The following is a 24788-nucleotide window of genomic DNA, read 5'->3' as shown; positions in this document are numbered from 1 at the left end:
TGTGTAAAGGGAGAAATGATATTTGACCTGGACCCTAAAAAGGTTAAGGATTATCAGTTCTAACTCCTGTTATCTAATAGATGGATAGATTGGGAAATTACTAACTTACATGTGTGTATATCTACCAGACTCTGTTCTCCAAGGCCTGGGAGCTGTCATGTAGTGACATCATAGCAGCAGTGAGCACACCAAGTGTTTTGATCGTGGTTTCTAGATACCATTCTCCACTGAAAGAAATTGAAGCTCCTTGGAGAAAGTCAAGACCAGGGGTCAGAAAGTGAAGATGAACCTGTGACAGCTTGTGTCAGAAAGTAAGCAGGAGGCAGACCTGACTAGAAGGACCCAGAGGCCAGCTTGAATAGGCCAACCCCCTGCCAGATATTGGAGTCTCAAAACAGGGACGTTAGTGAAGTGTCACCATTTATTAAAATGAGAGTCTGTGATCCCATACTGACAAACAAATGGTTATATTAACTAAACGGAGCAGAGGGGAAAACCCTTTAGAGTAGAAAAGGCACCAAATCACAAATGTAGAAGGAATTACAGACTTGGAAATCACCATTTGGCAATGATCATAGTAATTGCTGGGGTAGATGTTAAAGCCATTGAGTGAATATTTGGTGAGAAAGAGGATATTTAAATATTCTCAAAGTATTTCCACCAAAATTACTTACTAATTATAAAGAGGAAAATGGTAACTTTACAGAGGAAAGACATGGCAGCCAAGTGATCAAAGTTAACCTTGTCAGTGATGGGACAAACCGACATTGTGTGCCTCCTGATACAATACACTAAGGACACATCACCTGCCAAAAATCCATAACCTAAATCTAATCATGAGGAAGCATCCAGCATACTCAACTCTTTGGAAATCATACAGAATAACTGCTTTGTACTCTTCAAAAACGTCAAGGTCATGAAAGATAATAACAACAGGAAGAAGGATTAAAGGATATTGAAGAGATAAAACAGCTAAATGTAATCAATGGCAACCTGATCCTCGATCAGAAAAATTTTTTCTTTTGCTATAAAAGACATTATTGGGGAAATGGGCACATTGTGAATAAGATCTGCAGATGAGATGATGGTATTCTGTCATTGTTAGCTCCCTTGTTTTGATAATTTTGTAGGTTATATAAAAGAATGTTACTGCTTTTTAGGAACCATACTGAAGTATTTAGGGGTAAAAAGGCATTGGGACTTCTACTTACTTTAAGAATGTAAGAAAAAAAGTTTGTTTTATGTGTGCATATGTATAAATAAATGCATATATCTGCATAGATCTATAAGAGAGAGATTTGGGGCAGGGAAGGATAAAACAAACATGGTAAATGCTTGGGTGAAGAGTATCTGGAAATTCTGATTATTCTTCTCTTAAGCCTTCTGAAGGACTGAAATCATTTCAAAATAAAAAGTCACTAAAGTGATTGGCTTTCACTGGCTGGAACTAGATGTTGTTGGGCAGGGGAGCATTCATAGTAGCACACTCTTAGTGGAGGAATGTGAGCCAAGGTCCAAGGGCAGGTAATACATGGTATTGGCGAATGGTAATAGTCCATTAATCTAGATACAAAGACATGGAACTAAAAATTAAAACACAGTCCAGGTGGGTAAATCTTAAAAGTGAGAGCTGTTTGCTGAAGGTATACATATCAATGACAGCAGTTAGGTTAAATTTTTTAAATGCTATAATTCATGGTCAGTCACATGTATCATTAATTATAAAATCATGACTCTGGAAGAATATGCCTGAGTCTGTAATGCTGGTTGCCTTTGGGGAGGGGGAAGGGTTAGGATTAGGATTAGGGAAGAGAGTGAGGAGGTAAGGAACTTCATTTGTATTGTCACTTTGTTCCCTTAAGAGATTTTTAAACGTCTGGGTTAAGTATACCAAATTGTTGAATATATGGGTCCAGGAACATGAATATATATATTTTTTTATATTTTAAACATTTCATGATTTAAAAAAAATATAAGAAGAAATATCCTTTCTTAATGGGTATGGTAGGTGTAGTTGGAAAGACAGGAGAGTTTGGATCACAGAAAGTCCACAGATATGATAAAAAAGTAGATTTTACCTCACAACAGGAAACTTCACCCAGAAAACTGAGGTGTTTTGCATATTTAAAATCGACTCACTGAGCGACAGCTTAAAATGATCTGTTGAAAGATAATTTTCAGAAAAAGGTAGAATCATGGCTCCCATATTGAAATAAAACTCTTTGACACATGTTGAAGGTTTTATTTAACTCTTGAGGGAGCTAGGCAGATATTTTAACTGGTTCCAAAGGGAAACCAAAGAAGAGACACCTTTGTAGATTAGAAATACTGAAATGAATATGTAAATGAGGCATGATTGGTTTTGCCTCCTTCAAGGGTGGGAGGAAGACTGCTGGATTTCTCTCAGCCAGGATAGAATTTGTGTGTCCAAGAGAAGGACTTTTCATTGTCATCATTTACCTGCAATTCACCAAGTCGTAAAGCCGCTCGTCGACCTGGCTACAGTCAGATAATCCAGGGGGTGCGCTGTGGGTGCACAATATGGTCTTCCACGAAGCACGCGTTTGTCTTCACAGTATGGAAACTTTTCATAATTTAAATTTGTTTTTGGATCCTGATAAGCAGGATTTCCTGAAGTGGAATAATTTGAGGATTTGAGGAACTCTGTCACCTCTTAAAATATAATACGTAAATACAAAGCAATCTGAACTGTTATGGGTTAGGAAAATTAAATTGTCTTGTCTTTGAAGATTGAATCCCTTCATGTTATAAAATTTGTATAACTGCCATTCATCGAAAATATTGCTACAGCAGATTTTTGAGAAACGTTTTTATGGATAGAACCCTGGCGAGCCATATTAGCAACTTCAGGAGACCGTAAGGAAATTACTGGCTTAATAGAGATCCTGATTGCTTCTCAATGGGGAGAGGCCAATGGAAAATAAAGGACTCAAGGCTGTTACTCATTTTGAAAGCCTCTCTGAATGGCTGCAGTTTAATTTCCTGTGTCTAAACTGAAGGTGTCCGAAAAAATGGATGCGGTGGCACATACGAAAGATGCTGCCAGCCGGTCTAGAAGTCCCAGACCTCTGTAGCATAAGGAAGGGAGTCCAGCCTGCTCTCCCTTCTTTACTCACTAGCCTGTTGCTTAAAGCTGGTTTCTAGTTTGGGGAATAGGCCACCATTTTTTTTAAATGACATTTTTTTGGTGTGTTTTCCAAACTCTTGACACAGTTTGCTCCCTGTCGCAACTGGATTAGATGATGGGGGTCAACAGAAGCCATTTGGTTCTTTTTGCAGTGTGCAGTTGAGCTAATTCTAGACCCATTCTAACTTTTGCCCCCTCTGGAAGAACTGGTCATTACTGGACTTTTTCAGAATTTGCAGTTGGCCCAGTAGGGGGCGGCAAATATAAACGGATAACGTGCCCATAGCGAATCTGTTCATATTTTCGTATTCTGTCCCCTGCAGGCTCCACTTCCACGTCTGTTGCTCCCCTTTTCTCTACTCGTGTCCAACTACTCCCTAGCTAGTGACATAAGGCTCACGGCAGAACATTCCTTCACACATTTTGGACATTTTGATTACTTGCTTATATAAAATACACATTTTAAAATCAGCCAAAAAGGAAAGAACATTTTAACTTAACCAAGGTCCTATTTTTGAGTGTGTTTATATTAAAACTTGTCTGGAAATAGCGGTGTTTAAATATGGCTAAGCACATCATTTATTTCTCATTCTTATGAAGCCTTTTGAGGCTATGTCCAAGAATCTTTTCCTCTAGATGGAAAGGCTTCTGGCCCTTTAAATGGGAGGTGTTAATTCTGAACGTTGGAATATGTGTACAGGTGACATTTCATCTGTCTCTTTTCACTTCATAACTGTGGGTTCTGTAGATGTGAAGAGAACCATTCAGTCCTTCCTCACATCCCCAGATGCCTCGTGATGTCTGTCTTTTTAGCTATGTGGGCTTCGATGGTTTTAGAAAGTGCCATCTGGGCGCTTGTTATTATTCCCCCCCCCCCCCCCTTTCTGGTAAATATTTGATCATTGATTTTATTCGGCTCAGTTCAGAAATTCTGATAGTACTTTGTATTCCAACTTTTAACACGCTTAATTGTTTGAGATTTTGATCTTGTTTTCTATATTTATTGTGACGTTATTGACATGCCCAAATGCTTTCTTCTTTCTCTATAGGCACCAGAATTTCCCGAGTTCACCACTAAGGTCCAAGAAGCTATCAATTCCCTGGGGGGCAGTGTATTTCCTAAGCTTAACTGGAGTGCCCCAAGGGTAGGAACACATCAGTAAATCTCTCACTGTTTGAAATATTCTTTGTTTTGCTATTTCTTTCTTTTTATATCCCCCACAGATATAATTTTATTCCTAATTCTAGGGAAAATACTGTGGAATTTATTTTTATTTTCCTCCTCCTATTTTCCTGATTTAGCACTTCCCTGGGTTTGTAAAATACTATATATTTTGCCAGAAGACAGTTGCAATCTCTCATGTTGCTGATCATGCTAGAAATCTGAGGAAATCCATTCTCTGCCCCTTTTCAAAACTTCAGCTGTTCACAGTGTAACAGGAAATTTTCTCTTTTGAAAAGTACTGAAAATTAAAACACAAGACCAGAGCACCTGGGTGACTCAGTCGGTTGGGCGTCTGACTTGGGCTCAGGTCATGATCTCACGGTTCGTGGGTTTGAGCCCCATGTTGGGCTCTGTGCTGACAGCTCACAGCCTGGAGCCTGCTTGGGATTCTGTGTCTCCCTCTCTCTCTGTCCCTCCCCTTGTCTCTCTCTCCTTCAAAATAAACATTAAAAAAAAATTAAAATGTCAAAACACCTAAAAAATAGAGCCGTTTGGGAAATCAACAGACATTTTCTTAAATTGTGTTTTATTATAATAGTGCATTGACAAGATTTATTTATTTTTTTTTATATTTATATTAAGTTTTGTGGAAAAATTTGTTCTTTTTTCTAATCCAATAGAAAACAACTATGTCAGCAAAGCTCCTTTAAGGAATCAAAGACTTATTTACATTTTCAAAAATCATCCCATGTGCCTATCTTTGCTTATTCTAAAGTGAAAGATAAATTCTACCTCATCTAGCCTGTAGTTTTACTTACTAAAATTAGTTACACATGTATAGAATTAAAATTTTTTATACAATTTAAATTTTTAAAAGATCTATATGCTTGCTTCCCAAATAAGCAGATCCTAACATTTCTTTTTCTTCACCATTTCTTCCTCTTCAGAGCCAACTGCTTTCACATATTTCAGTACGTTCTTTTGTTATTTTCCTCTACTTTATTCTTTAGCTGTAGCTATAATACCCATTATTGCTGCCCATTTGGGAATGAGAAGATTATGCTCATTCCTCTCTTTCCCATTGTTTTATATTCCATTCTCCTTCTTCGAGTAATAGCATGTTTTCATTAGGTCAGGACTCCCTGTTTCTCCTGTTAGGGTAACACAGACACTGTATGCACATCTGATACATGCTTCACAAGATGACGTAATTTTCTTTTTTTTTTTTTTAACGATTATTTATTTTGAGAGAGAGCTCATGCGTATGCATGCATGGAGGGGCAGAGAGAGAAGGGGGGAGAGAATCCCAAGCAGGCTCTTCAGTGTCAGCGTAGAGCCTGATGTGGGGCTCAATTTCACAAACCTTGGGACATCACGACCTGAGCCGAAATCAAGAGTCAGATGCTTAGCCCGACTGAGCCACCCAGGCACTCCAGGATGACGCAGTTTTCTTACTCAATCTTTTGTTTTTCTTGGAGTTCATGGTTTTCTACGCATAAACCGTTGTTTCAGTGGAGGGAAATCTATGGTCAGTGTACCATTTTCAACTAGAAGCTCATCATCTTTTTCATTGGGGGAAATTATAAAGAAGCTATTTCAACGAAGTCATTGAGACTCATTTGTAGTTTGTATATGAACAGTAATTTGAATCATTCCTTACTGCTGAACTGGGCTGAGGCTTTCCACTTAAGATGGATATATTATTTTGGTTTTGAGTTATTCATTTGTTCATTTATATTTCATTTTCTCTGTGCCTACCATGTGCCACTGCTTTCTTTCACGTAGTGTGGATAATTTTTGGATAGTTTTTTGCAAACATTAATTTTCTTAAAATCACATTCCTGTCCTGTGTCTGATCTATGGGAGAAGTATGCTGTGTAAGTGACTTAATTATTCTGTCCTTTTTAGGCATGTTCTGCTAAGCTTTGTGCCTCACATGCCTGCTCTTGTTACCTTTTTTTTTGGTTCATGTGTGTGAGACATTCACCGTGTAAAGCTGTGATGGTGCAGATTGATAGATATGGGTCTAAACTCCAGTCCTCACAGTTCAGGTGTCCCAGCTGTCACTGCCCAGAAACAAGAAGAGAGAAAGGATCTCCTTTTTCTTAGAGAGTAGCTGGTCAGACTCTTTACACCTTGATCGTTGAGCTGAAGTGTCAGATTTCTATTATTTCTTCACCCCTCTTTTCATCATCGGTGAGAAAAACGCAGGGAAGTGCTTGCACCTGAGCGGGATGGTGAGGACCTGTGTGTTTGTAACCCAGCGTCCCCCATGCAGCGGCCCCGCTCTTCACTGTTTAGAAGTATAATTTGAAATTGGACAGTACAGCTAAAATGTCTTACCTCAACTTTTTCTTTAAACGTAATGTGCATTGTTGATTCTGTGTATAGGCCTGAGCTTCATTCATAACAACTAACTTGGAATGTACCCTAAGTAGCATGTGCTTTGTCATTTAGGATGCGTACTGGATAGCAATGAACAGTTCTCTGAAATGTAAAACCCTCAGCGACATCTTTCTGTTGTTCAAGAGCTCTGATTTCATCACTCGTGACTTCACTCAGCCGTAAGTATGTCTCTTGATCTCCCATGTCAGTAGGTTCAGTACTTGTGAGACGTTTTCTGAAGGCGAAATGCCATTACTTCCAGTACTGTTAAAAACAGCCGTTCCATAGAACAGACCTATTAAAGCAAACCTTCCTTTTCCTTTGATAGTAAATGCTCCACAGTGAATATTCCTAAATATCAAGGGCTTCCTTTATATCTGCTTATTAAGTATTTTGATAATTTTTTTATTGAAAAACCAATATATGCTCATCATAGAAAAACAAAATTAGGGATTCGAGCTAAACAAAGGAAAGTAAGCACTCATGATCTCACCACAGTTGGTTTTATATACTTCCAGAATTCTTTCTTTGCATACGTCTAATAAAGATATGCCTGTCCCTAACCATATTCTGATTTTTTTTTTAAAGACGGAAATGGGATCATGTAGTTCACACTGCTTAGTAGACTGCAGTGTATAATTAACATCTTTATGTCATTAAATACTTGTGTATATCATTGTTTAAAATTACCTTAATGGTATTCCACTGGATAGCTATGGCATAATTTGTTTGATCAGCCCTCTATTTTTATATAGTCCTGCAATGAATATCCCTGTGCTAAATTTTTGTGCATGTTCCTAATTTTTTTTTTTTTTTAGAATAAATTTCTGGAAGTGGAATTGCTGTTTTCCTTTCTTTGCCAGTTAATTCTGTAACTAAAGAACTTGACCCTGTGCTGTCTTTATCATAGGCAGGTAATGCACCTGCACTGTTGACCTGTCGGTGGGCTCTTTATACTCTTGTTCTGTCACCAAATAGTAGGTATTCTAGATTTCCCATCCTACCCACCTTTTTTTTTTCTTTTTTCTTTTTTTTTTTTTTTTAATGTTTATTTATATTGGGGTGGGGGGGAGAGAGAGAGAGACAGACAGACAGACAGACACAGACTGCTCACAAGCAGGGGAGCGGCAGAGAGAGGAGACAGAGTCTGAAGCAAGCTCCAGGCTCTGAGCTGTCAGCACAGAGCCCGATGTGGGGCACGAACCCATGAGCTGTGAGATCATGACCTGAGCCAAAGTCAGTCGCTTCACTGACTGAGCCGCCCAGGCGCCCCTTCCATCCCTCCCATCTTAAACCAGTTTAAGACCTGACCTCTCAAGTGAAGTGTCTCACAAAATCCAGCAACTAAGTAGGTGAGCAGGGGTGCAAACACGGTGCGCACTTGCCACTTCTTGCCCATCTGTCCGTGTAGTTCACCCTGCCCATTCACCCCATTTCAGCCTCAGATCTTTTTTTGAGGAACCTGGAACCAAACCATAAATTCATTGCACGTCGGTTGTGTATCTACCCTTTTATATCTGAGTTTGGTACCTCAGGCATTGACTTTAGTATTACAGTAATCAAAGAAATGAAATTCAGTAATAATAAACGAGTGTGGTTATGTTGTAATGTTATTACAAAGGGGTTTTACCTGTATTGATATTTTTGGTTCATCTATAGAAGAAAGCTTCGTATTGTTTTGATATTTCATTGTCCACCTTTTATGATCATGTTGGCACAGATATTACTAGGTGTTTGGTGGCCCTTGTTTTAGTAATAATGCAGTTGCATTTCCATTCCAGGAGAGACCCTCTGGTTAGAGGAAGTGATGGCTATCTTCTTTGTCCATTATAAAGCCTTTTTTTTTTTTTTTTTTTTTTTTTAAGTAGGTTTCATGCCCAGCGTGGAGCCTAACGCAGGGCTTGCAGTCATGACCCTGAGATCAAGACCTGAGCTGAGATCAAGAGTCAGACGGGGGGTACCTGAGTGTCTCAGTCCGTTAAGCATCCGACTTCGGCTCAGGTCATGATCCCATGTTTGTGGGTTCGATCCCCGCATCAAGCTCTGTGCTGACATCTCAGAGCCTGCAGCCTGCTTAAGATTCTAGGTCTCCCTCTCTTTCTGCCCCTCCCTCTCTCTCTACCCCTTCCTTGCTGTCTGCCCCTCCCCTGCTCGTGCTCTGTCTCTCAAAACATAAAATAAAAACTTAAAAAAAATTAAGTCGGATGCTCAACCAACTGAGCCACCCAGGCACCCCCATTATAAAGCTTTTTGATATCTAATGCTTTAAGTAAAGAGGTCTTAAAATACATTACATTAAAAAATGCTCTGTACCTGTTAGTTCTTCAGATACAGGCTTTCATGTACCTTTAATACTAGTTGCATTGAGAGTATGAGGACATCTTTTCCTTTCCAAAAATAACTGTAAGTCACTTTTAATTCTCTGTGGCTAGTGGTGTTTTATATCACCTTTGCAGTTTGCTGAACTGCTGCTTCTTCCCAGCTCACCTCTCTCTCTCCTTGTGCATGAATGTAACCGGGACTCCAGTAGAAGATGGAAATACCCGTCAGTTGTTTTGTATTCTGTACTCTTTGATTTTTGCATGAGGGGGAAGTAAAGTCAGCAAGTGAATTTGAGGCCCCGGATTAAGAGCGTTTACCCAAAGAATACCAGCCTTCTCTTAGTCTAAATAATTGAGAGTCGGCAGGAGCAAACCCCAAGCACGGAGCTTGCAGCCTTTCATCTGGGTGGCTCTGAGTCATCACCCATTTCTGGAAACGTTTGTCGGTAGTAAGCTGCATGCCAGTAAGTCTTGTCACTGTGCAGAAATCTTTATTGACAGGATCTCCACCGAAAAATGAACTTGTGTCATATTTGACCTTTCAGGACCCCTTAAAGATTAAATTAGGAGTCTAATTTTTTAAAGTAGACAGGATTGTATTAATGGTTTAATCTCTTTCCTTCTGTTGGCTAGAAAATTGGCCTAAATCTGTTTAGTAATTTGTTTGCACAAGTTAGTTACTAGAGCCCAAACCAGAATATGATCTCAGTCAACGTCATGCTAAATGTTTACAGTATTTTATAGTAAGGTTAGGTTATAGTAAGGTTATAAATGCCTCCCCCTAGCAATGCTTCAAATTAAAATATAGTAAAATATTGTAAAGAACTTAATTTTATAAGAGTTTAATTACTAAATAATAAGGAATATTATAAATAATAATAAATATAAGCATAGACCATAATAAGGCATTATGGGGTATTATATAATCTGTGATATGTATAAGATTATATAATATTATGAAAGTGACGTTATGTTGTTTATACTATTTTGGGGCTTGCCTCAAAAAAAGAAAGACATTACAGTTAACAGAGGGCCAACTCAAAGCACTTGACGCATGCAGAGTTTTAAAAAATATATTATTTAACAAGGACTCTGGAGCTTGGGTGTTTCTGGGGTTGGTTGAGCAGGTCCTCGAGGTCTCCAGGGACCCCGGCTCTTTCAGTGTTTACGCACTCTCATCCTTGGCTCGCTGGCTTGGTATCTGGGATTATCACCCGATGGTTACGTGATTGCTGCTGCCGTTCTGAACATCACATGAAGACCTGACGGTATCTGCACCAGAAATAGAAGGGGTGGTGTGTTTCCTCTCACTCTTCTCTGTGTGTGAGCAAGTAGAGCATTCTGGAAGCTCTCCAGGAGACTTCCTGTCAGACTCATTGGTCGCACAGTGTGACCAGCCTAATCCAGCGATAGTCAGGGAACAGAAATGCCGTGACTGGTTTGGACCGGGGCTGTCACACGTGAGCACGCGTCAGAATCACCTGATGGGTTTGGTGAAACAGAGGTGGGATTGCTGGTCCCCTCCCCGAGTTTCCGGTTCAGTAGGCTGGGAGCCGGGTGCAAGAATAATACAATTTCTAAAATATTCCCAGGTTATCCTGATGATGCTTGGACAGGTCCACACCTTGAGGACCGCTGAGATTAACCGGCACGTGCATCCCTGGCATTCGGGAGGGTAACGAGAACGTCAGTGCTTCCTGATGTGTTAGCAAGGATGGAGGTTGGGAAGAGCTAGCGGGAGACCAGTACTGTCGGCCACAGCTGTAATCCAAGACAGAATATTAAATGCTCTTCTTTTTCCCGTTCCTCAACTGGTTATGGTACACAGGAAGCTTTAAAAAGTGGAAGTTGAAGTATGACACATTGAACGCAGTGTGTCTGCACTGTAGTCACTGAGCAAATTATTGGCCCAGATGTAAACATTTTATGTGGTTAGACTTGTCGAATATCATGGCTGCTTTCAGTAATTATTTTCTTGATTAAGTGGCATTTCAGTAGGCCAAGGCAAGAAAATAATATTCGCTATTCAATTGGCATTTAGAAGAAAGGGCTGAGTAAATAAAAAAATTAATCCATTAAGTGTTTCTCTGAGGGACTTGTCACTTATGAGATAGGTTTGACTAGAGGTCAGGAAATTTCACTTGGCTTAGTAGTTTAACTGCTATGCTCGACATAATTTGTATGCATTTTTTTTTTAATGTTTATTTTTGAGAGAGAGAGAGAGCACAAGTGGGGGAGGGACAGAGAGAGAGGGAGACAGAGTCCGAAGCAGGCTCCAGGCTCTGAGCTGTCAGCACAGAGCCCGACGCGGGGCTCGAACCCACGAACTGTGAGATCATGACCTGAGTCGAAGTCGGACACTCAGCCAACTGGGCCACCCAGGCTCCCCAGTTTGTATGCATTCTTAAGATTATTACAAAACTGGTTATTAAACATAAAGGTCAGCAAATAGTCTCAGGAGTAAAATTTTGTGTGTGAGTTAGACCTTTATGATTAAAAAAAAAATTTTTTTTTTTAATGTTTATGTTTTGAAGGAGAGAGACACAGAGCTTGAGCAGGGAAGGGGCAGAGAGAGAGAGGGAGACACAGAATCCGAAGCAGGCTCCACTCTCTAAGCTGTCAGCACAGAGCCCGATGCTGGGCTCGAACTCAACAAGCTGTGAAGTCGTGACCTGAGCCGAAGTCGGACGCTCAGCTGACTAAGCCACACAGGCGCCCCTGTGCCTTGTGACTTTTAAGACCCATTTAATTAGTTGACACTTTTCTGCTATAGATTATATTAGTTTTAGATAGCATATTTTATCTTTTTGAAGAAGAATTCTATGAAAAAAATTTTTTTAAATTTTTTTTTTTTACGTTTATTTATTCTTGAGACAGAGAGAGACAGAGCATGAATGGGGGAGGGTCAGAGAGAGGGAGATACAGAATCCGAAACAGGCTCCAGGCTCTGAGCTGTCAGCACGGGGCTCGAACTCACGGACCACGAGATCATGACCTGAGCCGAAGTCCTGAGCCGAAGTCGGACGCTTAATTGACTGAGCCACCCAGGCGCCCCTCTATGAAAATCTGAATGAACACACCCGATGATCCTTTGTTCAGTATCGTTTTATTTTTATCTTTCCTTTTCTACCACGGGTGAAATCTGAAATGGAGTCTGTGCCCCAGTGCTCCTAACTTGGTTCCTCACAAGCAGTAAAGTCTACAACACCACAACTTTGATACGGCATGTCCCCTGGCTTTACAGTTTTCTTTTCTCTTTTTTTTTTTTTCTGCCCATGATTTATACTTTTTCTTATACTTAATAATTGTTTCCTCTGAGGTATAATGTCAGCTTTCAGGTTTTTTACACAGTGCAGGGGCCTCCTTTCTATCCAGACTGTAAAGCAGGGAGTTCAGTACTACTTTCTCTTGTTACCTTGTTGAAAATTTCAATCAAAGAAATTACCCAAGTTAAAATAAAATACTAACCCAGGTGTCGTAGACTCTGGGTCTAGAGTTCTCTCTGATCCAGCAAGAAAGCGGGGGCAGGATTAACAATGTGAGAGAGGCTAATGTCCCAGAGGAGACAAGAGCCCCGAGTAAGGGTCCTTGCTCCATTTTTATTAGGATCAGAAGGCTTACAAACATAGTGATGGACGTGCACAAAGACAAGGAAATCCTGAACTTTAACTCCTGGCTGGGCCTGAGGGAAAGGGGGTTTGGGTCAATACAAAACAAAATCCTGGCGCTGGGCAGAAGGTTGCTTACAGCAGACTTGAGGCCCCACCTCTGTTTACTTAAACTGGCCTAGGGGACAAGAAAGACGGAGATTGCTACCTCAGGGTCAGCAAGGCACCTTTCTTTTGCTAACTAGCTCCGCCCTGGGAAACTTCGCCCCGCAGGGGTCCATAGCCCTATTTACCTGTTTACCTAATTTGGTCCTTCCTTCCTGTGAAAGCAGCTTTCTGCTATTGTACTAAACTGGGGGGGGGGGGGGGCGCGTTACCACCCTGAATACCTAATCTTGTTTACCTCCTCATGGATGTCTTCATCCTGAGATTCCCTATTCCTATATCTTTGTCCTATACTGGGGGTCTTTGTCCCGCTTTACCTGTACTGGGGGCCTTTGCCTTTACCTAATCTTGTTTACCCAAACTTGGGTATGTACACCCTATGGCTTTCTAATTCTTTATGCCTTGTTAACCCATCGCTGCAGGCTCAGGGAATTCTTAAGCTTATTCCCCACACCCAGGAAAAAAATTTTTAAAAACCAACATGGTCATAAGTGTATATGAAAATGGCTATTAAGTGCTAATCTAATATAGCTAGGCTGGTCAGGTTGGCAGATCTTCAAATGCGATTCAAAATGTTCTTATTTGTAGTTACAAAAGAACTTTAAGAAACTGATCATTAATTTCTGGTTCTGCCTAAGTAACAGGCTAAGATAACTTGAAAAATGTTTTGTTACAAGTATCTAAAAATGCTAGATAAGATATGAGCTACGACCCAAAAATGTAAGGCACAGCTGAATTCACAAGAAACAAACGGCAATCCCAGATGCAAGAAATGGAAAGAGGATGGAAAATCAGACACTTAGGTAGATAAGCCTTTTAGGGACGGTTACCAGTACTGATAAGGGACATAACTTTTAATCCCTTGCTGGGACTGGAGGCCGAGCATTAAGCCAAAATGAAGTAAAGTTCTGGAAAAGAGACCCTATTGCACCTCCAGTAAAGGATGAACTAGAAAACAATTCATCCACTGGCACAGAGACCAGGAGGCAGAACTGAAACTCCTTGTGCTTTGGGTTTTGCATTTTAAAGTGTTGAGACCTCAGGCCTCTACCTCACAACGAACTTGGAGTACAAATTTAAACCACCTGTCTGGTTGGAGCTCTCCCAAACTAAGACATTAAGGTAAAAGTCAGTCCCTGAATCATTTTACCCTTGAGGCACCTAGAAGATGCAAACACAAAGTGCTCTGGAAAGACTTCGGCAACCCAGGCCTCAGGGGGACCCTCAGAGAAATGAGCTGCACCAGATGGGTGCTCTCGGCAAAAATACGGAAATACTTGAGGAAACAGCACACCAGGCCCCCAAACTAGACGACAGGCAAGAGGAAGTAGAGCTGTATGAATTTAAAAGCAGAAGTCTCAAAGATCATGTAAATGACGTGTTTTAATTACTTACACTCATAAAAAGAATCAATACTCGTAGAACAAGTTTTAGGTTTGTTAATTTACATAGAAGGATTGTAAAAATTCCAGTGTTGTTAGTACTGTAATTATCTTACTCATTTTACTCTTTTAAACCTGCCTTCTCCAGAATGTAAATGGAATCTAAATATTCACACACAGCGTTCTTTGCAGTATTTCAGCTGAGCTCCTGTAAATGTTATTATTGACTGTCTCTGCTCTCTGCTCTTGTAGGGTCTGTACCCGACCATTTGGTTAATCATCTTAATATGAAAAAGCCTTCTACAGTAATCCCACATACCACAGACGTTCTCATTTCTACCTTTTGAAACTAGTCAGGTTTTTAAAATAACATTAAATGCTAAACCAATCAACACTTAAATAATGTTACAAGATGGGAGAATGCAAATATGTTTTAAAATGTATACCTGTTTTGGGACCTCTGGGTGGCTCTGTCGGTTGAGTGTCTGCTTCTTGATTTGGGCTCGGGTCATGATCCCAGGGTCATGGGATCGAGCCCCGCGTCATGCTCTGCACTGAGATTGGAACTTGGTTGAGATTCTCTTTCTCTCTCGCTCTCGCTCTCGCTCTCTCCCTCCTTCCCCCTCCCTCTACCATTGTCCCGCTCACTCATTCTCTCTCTAAAATAAAAATTAAAAAAAATAAAATATGTATCTGTTTTGAAGTAGCAATATGAGGATTAACCAAGTGAAATCAGTATTTGTAGGAATATTGAAGCATTAAAAATATTCAACAATGAATATCTGGATTTTGGAATTGTGCCTTTTGGGTTTCCTGTAGTGTTTTAAAAATAGGTAGATATATTGGGGCGCCTGGGTGGCTTGGTCGGTTGAGCATCCGACTTCGGCTCAGGTCACGATCTCGCGGTCGGTGGGTTCGGGCCCCGCGTCAGGCTCTGTGCTGACAGCTCAGAGCCTGGAGCCTGTTTCAGATTCTGTGTCTCCCTCTCTCTGTGACCCTCCCCCGTTCATGCTCTGTCTCTCTCTGTCTCAAAAATAAATAAACGTTAAAAAAAAAAAAAATAGGTAGATATAGAACCTTAATCTACCTTGTTCTTTATAGAATATTAATAAGAACTATCCTCTGTTACCAGACATATAAAAAGTATGCCGCCCACACGATTAAAGTCACATTTCAAAAATACAGATGGTCCTAGTTCTGTGACTACACTAACCATTAAGATAATACCCTGTTATTTTGTCCTTTGTCATCTCTCTCCTTTCATCTCCCTGTATGTTGTAGATACATTTACATTAAGAAAAGACTGGCAGTCAGTTCAATTTTAACATGATAATGAACGATTGGTTAGTTGGAAGCCAAAATATTAACTTTTTTTCTATTGAAATAGAATGGACATAACGTTATATTTCAGGTGTACCACATGACAATTCCATATTTGTATATGTTCCAAAATGTAAATTTTTAACTTGTAAACTTGAATTGGTTTCTTATAAACTGATAAGAACAAATACTACACTTGATCTTAGCCAAAAGGCCGAGAAGCGATTGGTTTCTTATAAAAGCAATACATGTATACTTTGTACTTTTATGTATGTTTTAATTCTTAAAATTAGAAGGTAAAATTAAAGTGTATAGATATATATGTTTTAAGGATAAATGGAAAATGTTTTAAGGATAAAAGGAATTTTTATGATAGAATTCATAAAATAATTAGCAATTTTTTACTAATTAAAATGTTTAGACTGTTAAACCAGGAAGAAAAAGTGAGGGATCTTTTGAAATGAAGAAAAGTTTATTATGGACTATTGTGGACTATTAAAAAAGATGGTCAAAGACTTTTTTTTTTTTAGATGCATCTGGTATTTGTGGTATTTTGTTGTGGTTTTGTTTGTTTGTTTCTTTTTGCTGAAATCTGTGAGCTTCAGCAGCAGCTGGAGGAGGGTTTCATACCCTTCCTACCACTAGCTTGATCTCTCACCTTTCAGAGCCTTGGTGTCCTCATGTGATAAATGTGGATATTAATAGCACTTTCTCATAGAGCTTTTGAAAGGATTAAATGAGATAGCAAATGTAAGATCCTTCCTTTGGTGCCCATTCAAGAATACAGGGAAAACCCACTGCTTTTTAACAAAGCACATTGAGTGTACTTCTCTTTGTAATTCAGATTTTATCAACCGATGCCCAGTTGTTAGTGGGGATAAAAGTTTTTTTTCTGATGACCTCAACCAGCCAAATAAATTAGAATTGTTTCTGTTTGGAGTATAGGTCACAAATGATTACAGAGAATTCCAACCTAATCGAATGTTCAGGGAAATTTAAAAGCTTTTGTTTAAAAAAAATTTTTTTTTAATGTTCATTTTTGAGAGAGAGAGAGAGCACGCGCGTGCGCTTGAGTGTGAGTGGGGGAGGGGCACAGAGAGAGAGAGAGAGAGAGAGAGAGAGAGAGAGAGAGAGGGGCAGACACAGAATCCCAAGCAGGCTCCAGGCTCCAAGCTGTCAGGCACAGAGCCCAATGCAGGGCTCGAACTCACGAACTGTGAGATCATGACCTGAGCTGAAGTCGGTCAGTTAACCTACTGAGCCGCCCAGGTGCCCCCTAAAGTCTTTGGAAACTCAATTTTACTTTAAATTGCTTCAAAGAGATCTTTTTTTTTCTTTTAAAGAGATCTTTAAAAGTATTTTCTGTTTTGTTTGCGTGGTGTTTTGTTTTGTGTTTGTTGTTGTTTTTTTAATAACAGAGTCTCTCCACCACAAGTTTTGCTCACTCTTTGTTAGTATTCTCCAAGGTTCTGTCATGTGCCTGAGGTGATCCCTTCCATTTACTTCTCAGCTTTATCTCTTACACCCGTGGGATCACCTCCAGATAATTGTCTCCAATTCCTCCTTCTCTTTGAGTTTCTTAATTTCCAGTTGCTTCCTAGACCTCTCTGTGCGGTTCTCCCGGATGTCTCCAGCTCTCCACATGCAAACATGGTTCCCTTCCATCGTTCTCTCACCCGTCAGCTGCTTTTCTTCCGGTCTCAGTGAATGGCATTCCCATCACCTGCCAGCCAGTCATTGATGACCTCAGTCATCCCGACCTCTTTCTCCCTCACCCCTCACTTCCACCAGGGCACCAGGCCATGTTGGCTTTGCCTCCTGAATATCTTTACATCGTGCTTTCCTCCTTCCCTGCTCCCGCTGCGACAGCTAGACCCTCATCGCTCCCCAGCGCTATCGGACGGAGCCTTCTAACTGGTTCTCTGCCTCCCTACTTGCCACTCCCCCCCCCCACAGGCTATCCAGTACCACTGCCACAGTGAAAGCCCTCCTGCGTTTAGAAACTTGCAGCGCCCCGTTGTCTGTATAATGAAGTACAGCCTCCCTAGGGAGACAAGAGCCTTCACAATCTGAATGCTCCTCTCTATCGCAAATTTCTCTCCAACCTCATCTTTTTTTTTTTAATTGGAGTATAGTTGACACAACGTTACATTAGTTTCAGGTGTGAAACAGTGATTTACCAAGTCTGTGTTTTATGGTTTGCTGACCATACGTGTAGCTACCGTCTGTCCCCATACAGCGCTGTGACAGTCCCACTGACTAGATTCCCTTTGTTGTGCCTTTTATCCCTGGGACTTACTCATTCTCTAACTGGAAACCTGGATCTCCCAGTCCCCTTCACTTTTTGCCCGCCCCCCTACTGCCCTCCCCTCTGGCAACCATCAGCTTGTTCTCTGTGTTTATGAGTCTATTTCTTATAGGAGTCTGTTTTTGCTTTTTGTTTAACTTAAGCCTCGTATCTTCTTTACCCATTCATCTATCTGTGAACACTTAGGCTGCTTCCTTATCTTGGCCGTTGTAAGTAATGCTGCAATAAACATAGGGGTGCGTGAATCTCTTTTTGAATTAGTGTTGTGTTTTTCTTTGAGTAAATACCCAGTTGTGGGATTACTAGATCATATGGTAGTTCTACTTTTAGTTTTGTGAATACCTTCCATACGGTCTTCCACAGTGGCTGTGCCAGTTTGCATGCCCACCAGCGGTGCGCGAGGCCTAAGCCCATCTTTTGGCAGTTCTCCCCTTGCATTCTGCACTCCCATCAGGGCCCATCTGTAGTAGTTCTCCACATTCTGCATGGCCGTTCTCATTTCTCGTCCTGCTTTAGCACATGCTTCCCTCTGCCTTAAATGTGGACCTTCCCTTCCTGCTGACTGAAGCTTTCCTGACCTCCCTCCTCCCTATACAATGGAGAGCTAATCCATTTTTCCTTTATGCTGCCAGAGTATTTTTATTCTTACTTTCAGTGTTTTAAGTTCTTTGTCTACTTGTTAGGCGTTCCCCACTAGACTAACCTCCTAAAGAACAGGGGACTTGAGTGATTTTAGCATTCCTGGTGTCTAGCCGGTCCTTGGCATAGGGAGGTATTTAATAAAGGCATTTAATACGTGAAAAATTGTTCATGAAATGGAGGATTTTTAGAGTGGAAAGCAGTTTACTTAAGGAATGAGTAGTTCTATCAAATATTTTTTTAAATGGCATGCAGTGGAAGCGTTAGATTATAACTTTGTGTGGCTTTAGATGGTAGAGTTGATGTCAACAGAGAAGTAGACTTCTGGTTTTAGCCATAAAAAAGAAGGCAATGAGTATTGTAAAACCTCAGCGCTGTCTTGCCTTCATTTGGAATCTATCTTCAGATAATCTGAGTTGTAGTCCTGGCTTGGTCACTAAATTTGGTCTTTTCTGGGTCTCAGTTTCTTTGTTTTTTTTTGACCGAAAAATGGAAGTAACGCTCATATGGTTGTTTTGAGGACTAGTGAAATAACATCTCAGAGTGCCTCGGCTAACGTGTGATGTTCGATAGTGCTTAATAAAGGTTTATTGGATTTGAATTAGCCTCCTGTTTCTGGATGCTTCTAGTAAAACCTACTCTCACATTGAATGTAAGTAATGTGTGTACATAAACTGGCACCATAAAAAAGATTCAATTGCCTTTTTTTTCTCTTAAAGATTTATTCATTGTACTGATGATTCTCCAGATCCTTGTATAGAATATGAGGTAAGGATTTATTTTTTTAATTTTGATGAAATTGATAATCCTAGATGAAGATGTTTTGAAAATTGCTATTTATTCTTAAGCAGAATGAATAAATTTTTTTGGATCAATCTCTCTGGCAATCTAGAAGCACTGAATTTTTAAATTTATGAAAAAATCATACAAATATATACACACATGCATACAAAGTATATATATACTATAGAATGTACATATTTTGTAATAACACAAATAGCTTTGTACCCACCATCTAGCTTAACCTGGGTAAGCTTTTTAACCTGGTATATGAAGAAAAAATAGTAATCATCATTTTACCGTTTAGGCCCAGTGGCCCTTTTTATTTTTGTGTTGTTGATTCATTTTGCAAATTACATGCAGATGTAAGAATGAAAGGGTAGTGAAAATGTTATTAGAAGTAGCAGTGAGAATTCAGACATAGCAAAACCAAATTTATATTCCGTATTTTCCTAGTTTGAGGGTATTTTACACCCCCCACCCATGCCCATCCCAACATCAGCTGTCACTAGTGAATCTGGAACATACTTTTCTTTGAAATCCTGACTCCAGGTTTCAGCTACATGCCTGATAGGCTCTTGCTTATTATCATCACTCCTGGTTCTTCCTGCACTTGGCTTGTCAAAATGTAATACTTTTGAAAACTTTGATAGCTTGTAATTTGTTGAAGAGAGTGGCCAGCCTGCTCCATAATTGTAAACCATTTGCATTTTGGGATTTATGACACCAATTAGAATCAGTTCACTGGTCTTTTAAAAAAAATTCTTCATTGTCTGTTTGCTTCCACTCACTTTTGTACACATGTGCTTTCAAAACTTGTCCATTGACTCACTGTATCACTTGATGCAGTTAAAGCATATATTGATGTATCTTCTATGATCATGCCATGGTGTGGAATAATTTACTATTTACCTAGGCCACTGAACTGGAGTACTTGTAATGGAGCTTTTTATGTACCATTAGTACTTGTAATGGAGCTTTTTATGTACCATTAGTGAGGGGTTTTTTGGCTTAATAGCACAGTATGAGCATTTTCCCAAATCATTAAACATTTTTATAATGTTATTTCTGTGCACATATTATATTCTTGTCTCTTGTTTCATTGAACAAACATCTATTAAACACCTGCTGTATCTTATTACTTGGTGCTTGAAAACACAGTGACAAAGATCGTTTCTCTAGTCTGCCCTGAGGCATGATCTTTGTTGAGATGTCATCTTCTGTCCCCAAGATTCATTTCCCCAGCAATTTGTGCTTTTATTGTTTTTTGGGGAATATCCTATCATCATGTTAAGGCACAGCATTTAAAACTCAGTTTTAAAAGCTCAGGAAAGTAATACTAGAATAATTAAAATGAAAAAAGTTGTAAGCAGAATCCTGGATAGTCGTGTTCCTTTTGTGTATATTTAAAAAGATACGTACGTGTACTCCATGCTCATATATTCATAGATTACTTCTGTAAAGATATGTGAGAAATTGACAACACTGATTACCTCTGAGGAGGAAGACAGAGGGACTGTATGGTCTTGCACGGTGGTGGGGGGTGGGAAGAGAATTCTTTTACCCTCATGGTTTTTTGTGTTTTTTTTTTTAACATTTATTTATTGTTGAGAGACAGAGACAGACAGAGCATGAGCAGGGGAGGGACAGAGAGAGAGGCAGACACAGAATCTGAAGCAGGCTCCAGGCTCTGAGCAGTCAGCACAGAGTCTGACGCGGGGCTCAAACCCATGAACTGCGAGATTACGACCTGAGCTGAAGTCGGATGCTCAACGGTCTGAGCCACCCAGGCGCCCCCGCCGTGTAATTTTTTAACTGACTGTAGTATATGTGCTACCTGTCCAAAACATTTTAGTAAACATTATGCAAATTCTTCCCAAAATTAATGTTTATAGCAATTGCTTAAGTAAATATTACTATAGCTCTAAAAAACTATATTTGGCAGTATCAGTTTTTGCTTTTTTTTTGGTATTTTGAGAGAGAGTAGGTGGGGAGAAGAGAGAATCCCAAGCAGGCTCTGTGCTGACAGCACAGAGCTCCACGTGGGGCTGGAACTCGCAGACCGTGAGATCATGACCTGAGCTGAAATCTGGTGCTTAACTGACTGAGTCATTCCGTTGCCCCAGTATCAGCTTTTAATAGATGACAGCAGTGTAATTTTTTAGTTTGGGGTTCTTCATTTAATAATTCATTTCTATTTTAAACATACGGCACGTAAAAAGCTTGACCAAGAGCTCACAATAATGAAAATTGAAATCAGTGCATTTTAAAATCTTAGACATATTTTAACAATGTAGATTTTTTTTTTTTTTTTCCAACGTTTTTTATTTATTTTTGGGACAGAGAGAGACAGAGCATGAACGGGGGAGGGGCAGAGAGAGAGGGAGACACAGAATCGGAAACAGGCTCCAGGCTCCGAGCCATCAGCCCAGAGCCTGACGCGGGGCTCGAACTCACGGACCGCGAGATCGTGACCTGGTTGAAGTCGGACGCTTAACCGACTGCGCCACCCAGGCGCCCCTAGATTTTTTTTTAAGAAAAGAAATTTACTATCAAAAATTTAAAAGTATCAGAAATTACGCGGAATTTACCACCTGAACATACCCTCAGTATTAGCATTTTGGCATTTAACTTCCCTTTCTTGAGATGTGTATATCTGTGTATATATACTCTCTTCATTACTTTGCATATCATTTTTTTTTCACTTAGTGTGAACATTTTTCCAGTTCAGTAGGTATTTTTTTGTATCAGGATTTTTAGTGGCTGTTTATCCTATATATTTGCTGTTTTACTTTATAACATTCCTTAAGCACCTGTTAGTTATTACATACGTGTTGGGGACATAAGATGAGTAAGACCCAGTTTCCGGCCCTTAGGAAAGTTGCTAGTTAGGAAGGAAAAGAGCCCTGTATCAGATTATCATAGTACAGCTTGGTATGCGTGGGCTTACTCTAGAATGTTAGGTACAAGAAACTGGGAGCACAGGATATGGGAAGGGGGAATACTGGGCCCACTGGAGGGAATGCCAGGAATGAGGCTTAGAAGAATTCAGGTTCCATCTCTTAGGTCCTAAAGGGCAAAGATGTGTATGCGAAGTGTGTGCCAGGAAAAGGGAGCCTGGAGGCACTGGCCACTTGTTAGAATTAATACTTCACAGGAACAGGGCTAGTCTTTTCCAAAGAAAGGTCAGAAGCATGCATTTGTCAACTATCCTATTTATAAAATTGTAGCAATTCAATAGTATATGAGAATTTATACATGTTAAATAATTATGGTAGTAGGACCCATTTATGACTTGGGCCATTGTTAGAATTGTTTTACTTTAAAGTAGTGGGAAAATCATGGGAGGGTTATAGGAATTTTTAGTGATAAATCATAATAATTTTATCAGCATCGTACACAATGTTGCTAAGGTAGATAACTCGGAAATCGTTTTATTTTTTTGATATAAGGGGTGAAGAACATACGAATTACAGGGCAACTGTACACAATGATGGTAGGGTTCGACTTCATCCTTGGACATGTATATCATGTCAGAGCTCTCAGAGTGATGAGTAAGTGACAGAGATGCATTTTGTCATAAACAGGTGCAATAGTGCTTCCCCCGCTTACTGAATTAATAGATCTGTCCCCTACGTCTCATGATGAGAATGGTTTATGATGCCATTTTTTTAAAATTTGAGCAGCATATTTATTAAATAAATGTTACAATTTTATGATAAATGAAAAGATACACAGGGAAAAGTGTTGTCACATGATATTTGGGGGTCTATCTTCAAAATGCAAGTCTTGTAATTACTTTATTATTTTTTAAATTTTTATTTAAGTTCTAGTTAGTTAACATATAGTGTGATACTGGTTTCAGGAGTAGAATTCAGTGATTCATCACTTACTGCATACAACACCCAGTGCTCATCCCTAGTGCCCTCCTTAATGCCCATGTCCCATTTAGCCCATCCCCTCCCCCACCCCCTCCCCGACACACACACCTCCCCTCCAGCAACCCTCAGTTTGTTCTCTGTTGTTAAGAGTCTGGTATGGTTTGCCTTCCCCTCTCTCTTCCCCGCTCCCCTCCCTGTGTTCATCTGTTTTGTTTCTTAAAATCCACATATGAGTGAAATGATGCCTTCTTTTCCCCAAACTATTTGATAATGGCAATTGTTAAGATACACTTTTGACATAAAATTGTCTGTTAGACCAGTAAACATCCCCTTGTTACTTAGTTTTGTTACATTTTTCCTTTGTCTACAGCTTGTTCTTCGAAAATGGTGTGAATTAATTCCGGGGGCTGAGTTCAGATGTTTTGTAAAGGAAAACAAGCTTATTGGTGAGTTTTTTTTACCCATTAAAAGAAGACAAGCCTTTTTTTTTTTTTTAAGCTTATTTTTTTATTTTAATTTAAAAAAAAATTTTGTGTTAAGTAAACTATGCCACACATGGGGCTTGAACTCATGACCCCCGAGATCAAGAGTTGCATGTTCTACCAACTGAGCCAGCCAGGCGTCCCTAAAGTTTATTTATTTTTAGTAATCTCTCCACCCAACGTGGGGCTTAAACGTACGAGCCCAAGATCCAGAGTCACGTGTCTCTCGGACTGAGCGTCAGGCACCCCAAGAAGACAAGCTTTTGATGAAAGTGAATTTCTAGTAATTAGGACAGGGTAATAAATCAGTGTATATTTCCGATGCTACCTCTAATCAATGGGTACTAACTCACTGGAATGCTATATTGATAATGATCCTGAGGCCATATTCAGTTTCCACAAAAAGAATCTTGTCCTTTAATTATGTCTGTCTGGATTCTGGAGATGAAAGTGATGGTCTTGACCATCCCCAATTTAGGATATGTACCTTATTACCTGCTTTCTCTTTGGGACTTTCCTAAGTATTACTAGCAACACACTGCTTATTTTAAGCATCATAAAAAGCCAAGTTTTGGGATCTTTATTTCTATTATTGGAGCAGTGTTTATTATTCTAACCAGAGGAAATATGTGGACAAGTAAGTGCATTACTCTAAAAACCACCCGTTTTCTTCCTGTCAGATTATAATTTTGTTTGCTGTGATGTATTCAAGTTAAGTATTGAAGATAATTTCTTTTTTTTTTTTTTTTTTTGTCTTTGCATGTTTTCCATGAAGTGAAACTTGCCTTCAGCCAAGAAATGTGTGATTTAGAGTCGAATCAGCACTCTTATGTAGTGAATGTGATGTTGACATCTGTTAATTTACCTAAAAGTAACGTGGGGTGTCTGAATTTATCATATTGTTAGATAGTCCTGGAAAAACTGCAGTACAAATCCAGCTAAAGAAGGCAGTCATATTGCATGTGATTAAGAAATTGGGTGGAAACCCTTTTTTCAGAGCAGAAAACTTTTTCCTAGGCCTAGAGCAAACAGAGAGTTTTTACAATAATCCCTTTAGCGTATTTGGAATAAAATCAGCAAGTAACTCTGAAGAAAGGAATGTTTACTTTTCCATGGCTTGAAACCTCAGGCTTGTGAAGGCAGGGTAGCATGTATGAGCAGGAAAAATAGCCAGTTTCTGTGAAATACAATATGAACACGGAAG

General features: G+C 39.7%; 1 protein-coding gene and 1 pseudogene across 5 annotated transcripts in view; one reads left to right on the top strand and one right to left on the bottom strand.

The window, feature by feature from the left end:
* Positions 1–24788, top strand: part of CDC123 (cell division cycle 123) — a 57813-nt gene that overhangs the window by 18629 nt on the left and 14396 nt on the right. For 3 of the 5 annotated variants that reach the window (XM_019460787.2, XM_019460784.2, XM_019460785.2), the window contains 4 exons: positions 4198–4293; positions 6771–6877; positions 19161–19209; positions 23473–23548. In XM_019460787.2, the coding sequence (XP_019316332.1) occupies positions 4198–4293; positions 6771–6877; positions 19161–19209; positions 23473–23548 (328 nt within the window). The remainder of the gene's footprint in view (positions 1–4197; positions 4294–6770; positions 6878–19160; positions 19210–23472; positions 23549–24788) is intronic. The other 2 variants (XM_019460786.2, XM_019460788.2) reach the window with 1 other exon arrangement.
* LOC128775231 (U2 spliceosomal RNA) lies at positions 15614–15720 on the bottom strand (annotated as a pseudogene).

The sequence above is a fragment of the Panthera pardus genome, unplaced genomic scaffold, assembly GCF_024362965.1.
Source record: "Panthera pardus isolate Hobbes unplaced genomic scaffold, ASM2436296v1 HiC_scaffold_6, whole genome shotgun sequence".
NCBI classification, from domain to species: domain Eukaryota; kingdom Metazoa; phylum Chordata; class Mammalia; order Carnivora; family Felidae; genus Panthera; species Panthera pardus.
Note: the sequence above shows the minus strand (reverse complement) of the source record. Positions and strands in the feature narration are given on the sequence as shown.